Source organism: Oncorhynchus kisutch, linkage group LG25 (genome assembly GCF_002021735.2).
Source record: "Oncorhynchus kisutch isolate 150728-3 linkage group LG25, Okis_V2, whole genome shotgun sequence".
Classification (NCBI taxonomy): Eukaryota; Metazoa; Chordata; class Actinopteri; order Salmoniformes; family Salmonidae; genus Oncorhynchus; species Oncorhynchus kisutch.
In genome coordinates this window covers 37,529,432-37,533,918 of record NC_034198.2, presented here as the reverse complement: position 1 = coordinate 37,533,918, position 4,487 = coordinate 37,529,432, and the positions used below count along the sequence as shown (strand labels likewise).

Below are 4,487 nucleotides of genomic sequence, written 5' to 3'. Positions count from 1 at the left end.
ATATCCATGTAATATAGCCTAGACCATCACAATAAATCCATGTAATATAGCCTAGACCATCACAATATATCCATGTAATATAGCCTAGACCATCACAATATATCCATGTAATATAGCCTAGACCATCACAATAAATTCATGTAATATAGCCTACACCATCACAATATATCCATGTAATATAGCCTAGACCATCACAATATATCCATGTAATATAGCCTAGACCATCACAATAAATCCATGTAATATAGCCTACACCATCACAATATATCCATGTAATATAGCCTAGACCATCACAATATATCCATGTAATATAGCCTACACCATCACAATATATCCATGTAATATAGCCTAGACCATCACAATATATCCATGTAATATAGCCTACACCATCACAATATATCCATGTAATACAGCCTAGACCATCACAATATATCCATGTAATATAGCCTAGACCATCACAATATATCCATGTAATATAGCCTACACCATCACAATATATCCATGTAATATAGCCTACACCATCACAATAAATTCATGAATTATTTTAGATGTGACTAAAGAAACATGATATGAAGAAAATCTAGTGTATTTCAGAAGAACAGAATAGCATATTCTGAGTTGTCCTCATGTTAGGCCCTGATCTGGCTATGCCATATGGCTGTGGGCTAAACTAGTTAATTTAGCTGACAAGATTTGCTTAGAATTCCGTGGCATTATTTAATATTGTTTTATAGTATGAGGAATACTATTGAACAAAGCTGAATAAAATAGAAAGGATATTTTAGAAATATTTATGGAAATTGATTTATGTCACGTGATCGGGTCTTTCTCACTGACTAGAAGTGAGGACAGACACACCGGGAACGCAACTGAGCACGTCCTTATCGAATTCTGAGGCTTTTCGTCAGCCAACAAGATGAGTAGGCCTAACGAACAGCAAAAGCACTAGCCTATGTCAATCTACTATCTCCCACAGAAAAAGTTGACCTATTCTATTCTGCGTGATAAATAAATATTCCAAACATAGTCTGGGACAGTTGTGGGATGCAATAGATCCCACATTAATACAACCACTAGCATCAAAAAAGCATTTTTTTACACAATGTGGCTGATGCAACAATGTGGCCGATGCAACAATGTGGCCGATGCAACAATGTGGCCGACGCAACAATGTGGCCGACGCAACAATGTGGCCGACGCAACAATGTGGTTGACGCAACAATGTGGTTGACGCAACAATGTGGTTGACGCAACAATGTGGTTGACGCAACAATGTGGTTGACGCAACAATGTGGTTGACGCAACAATGTGGTTGACGCAACAATGTGGTTGACGCAACAGATCAGAACTGTTTAGCTTAAAATGTTGATAAATTATTAGGCTATTTTTCACATTGTAAGCACAGCAATGTGCACATGGTAGTAGGCTATAAGTATGAATGTTCCAAAATGCACTCAATTAGTGGGAAAACAGTGTTCGCAAATGTGATCGCAAAAGTGATTATTCATGTAATGGTTTTTTAGAAAGGTGCATTTTTATGTTGAAAATGATCTTCCCCAAACTTGAAACTCAGGCGCTGCTTACGTATGTCAGTTAGGCTCTACCCCCATTGTAAAGCGGATTCATGTGCTTCATTTTCAGAAGTTATTTGGGTTTGTGATACAAACCTTATCAATACAGGAGATGTGTAACTATGATTTGAAAAAGTAGCAAAACAAAAAAGTCATGCACTGTTTCTTGCCGTACTGCACACAAACTGGCCATAAATCACAAGTCAGATCAAATCAAATTAAATTGGCCATAATTCACAAGTCAAATCAAATCAAATCAGCCATAATTCACAAGTCAAATCAAATCAAATTGGCCATAAGTCACAAGTCAAAACAAATCAAATCAAATTGGCCATAATTCACAAGTGATAATATTTAACTCACGAGTGATAATATTTAACTCACGAGTGATAATATTTAACTCACAAGTGATAATATTTAACTCACAAGTGATAATATTTAACTCACGAGTGATAATATTTAACTCACAAGTGATAATATTTAACTCACAAGTGATAATATTTAATTCACAAGTGATAATATTTAATTCACAAGTGATAATATTTAACTCACAAGTGATAATATTTAACTCACGAGTGATAATATTTAACTCACAAGTGATAATATTTCATTCACAAGTGATAATATTTAACTCACGAGTGATAATATTTAACTCACGAGTGATAATATTTAACTCACGAGTGATAATATTTAACTCACAAGTGATAATATTTCATTCACAAGTGATAATATTTCATTCACAAGTGATAATATTTAACTCACAAGTGATAATATTTAACTCACAAGTGATAATATTCAACTCACGAGTGATAATATTTAAATCACAAGTGATAATATTTAACTCACAAGTGATAATATTTAACTCACAAGTGATAGTGATAGCGAATGGAGGATGATTTTCCTGTGGTTCATTTTCATGCCAGAAATGTGCTTAATATTAGGAAAGTTGAGAAATAAATATAGACTAGGCCTAGCCTATAGAAAGCTGATGGGAACCTCCTCTTTTTAATAGAGGCCATTTCTCACGGAATTGCATAACCTATAGAAATGTTGCGTAACAAGCTTATGGGCTCTCATGAAGTGTTTGATTAGATTTTCAATCACATTTGCATTGATGTCAGAGTGATTAGAGGAACAATAGAGTGCTGAGTACCAGGCAGTTAGCAAGTTTTGGTAGACTACTAATGACCATCAGCAGCATCCGCGATTGGAGAAGTCTCATTACCGTGACTTAGTGGTCACGTGAAATTTGGCTGTCATCACGACTCATGACTGCCGGTGTGACGGTAATATGGTCACCGTTACAGCCTGCTTTTTCTTTTATCCTTTCGCTGTAATGTTTTGTTTTTAGAACCGGGTAAGCCTCAACAAAGAGTGTGTGTTGTCTTGTCTTGAATTTCACCAAGTGTAGGGAGGAAGAGCTGGTGGACAGAATAGAAGAAGGAGATATACAATACAATGCAATAACCCAGGGCAGGAACCCAGGGGCCGTGCAGAAACCCAGGGACCGTGCAGACACCCAGGGACCGTGCAGACACCCAGGGACCGTGCAGACACCCAGGGACCGTGCAGAAACCCAGGGCCCGTGCAGACACCCAGGGACCGTGCAGACACCCAGGGACCGTGCAGAAACCCAGGGACCGTGCAGAAACCCAGGGACCGTGCAGACACCCAGGGACCGTGCAGACACCCAGGGACCGTGCAGAAACCCAGGGACCGTGCAGACACCCAGGGGACGTGCAGACACCCAGGGACCATGCAGAAACCCAGGGACCGTGCAGACACCCAGGGACCGTGCAGAAACCCAGGGACCGTGCAGACACCCAGGGACCGTGCAGAAACCCAGGGACCGTGCAGACACCCAGGGACCGTGCAGAAACCCTGGAACCGTGCAGAAACCCAGGGACCGTGCAGACACCCAGGGACCGTGCAGAAACCCTGGGACCGTGCAGAAACACAGGGACCGTGCAGACACCCAGGGACCGTGCAGAAACCCAGGGACCGTGCAGACACCCAGGGACCGTGCAGACACCCAGGGACCATGCAGAAACCCAGGGACCGTGCAGACACCCAGGGAACGTGCAGAAACCCAGGGACCGTGCAGACACCCAGGGACCGTGCCAACAACTTTCTGCTCTCTTGTCCTCTAATGACTTTAAGACTTTCCTATTCTTACACACATGCATGCACTCATAAACACACACCATTCTTACTAAAACACTCATCCAGTTGGTTTGTCTCTGGAATGTTACACTGCAGGGATAAATTCACACTAAATCCTGGATTTACGACTGAAACCTTCCTATTTCCCTCCACAGCATACAGTAGACCTACAGTCTACAGTACAGCGTACTGTACAGTGGACCTACAGATGACCTATAGTCTAAATAAAGATCTTGTTGCCAGAACCTGAACGAGAGAAAAACAATGAGGGTGTTCCAAAACATAACCAAAAATCATTTACTTCCTTTATCTCCTCTCATCCACTCACAAAGTGAGTGAATTGACCCAACACCAGGTCCTCTGTAGCTCAGTTAGCAGAATGTGGCTCTTGCAAAGAAAGGATAGTGGGTTCAATTCCCCAGGCCCCCCAAAAAATTAGGCATAACATGACTAAGTCACTCTGGATAAAAGTGTCTGCTAAATTCTATATCTTACAACCTTTAAACCCATAATATCATACAAGCAAAACACAATCCTGCTCCACAGGCTTTCCCCTGTTTACTGTTTGTAAAATGCTATATTTGATGGGGAGAAATAAATTCTGTCCCTACAAATAGTAACCATGCATTCTATTTGCTAATGGATATCGGCACAGATTTTTACAAAGATTATAAATGCTATACTGACTCAGCCTATGGTGCATATCTCCTAGAAGGGACCTTGTCTCTGACCCAGGGACCTTGTTATTGTTAC

The 4,487-nt window shown here is 40.7% G+C and overlaps 1 protein-coding gene across 1 annotated transcript; it reads left to right on the top strand.

The window, feature by feature from the left end:
* The first annotated feature begins 2,839 nt into the window (after positions 1–2,839).
* On the top strand, positions 2,840–3,721 carry LOC116357457 (acidic proline-rich protein PRP25-like). Its single transcript, XM_031804845.1, has 2 exons — positions 2,840–2,857; positions 2,978–3,721. The coding sequence occupies exons 1-2, from the start codon at positions 2,840–2,842 to the stop codon at positions 3,719–3,721; spliced, it is 762 nt and encodes a 253-aa protein (XP_031660705.1).
* The last annotated feature ends 766 nt before the right edge of the window (positions 3,722–4,487 follow it).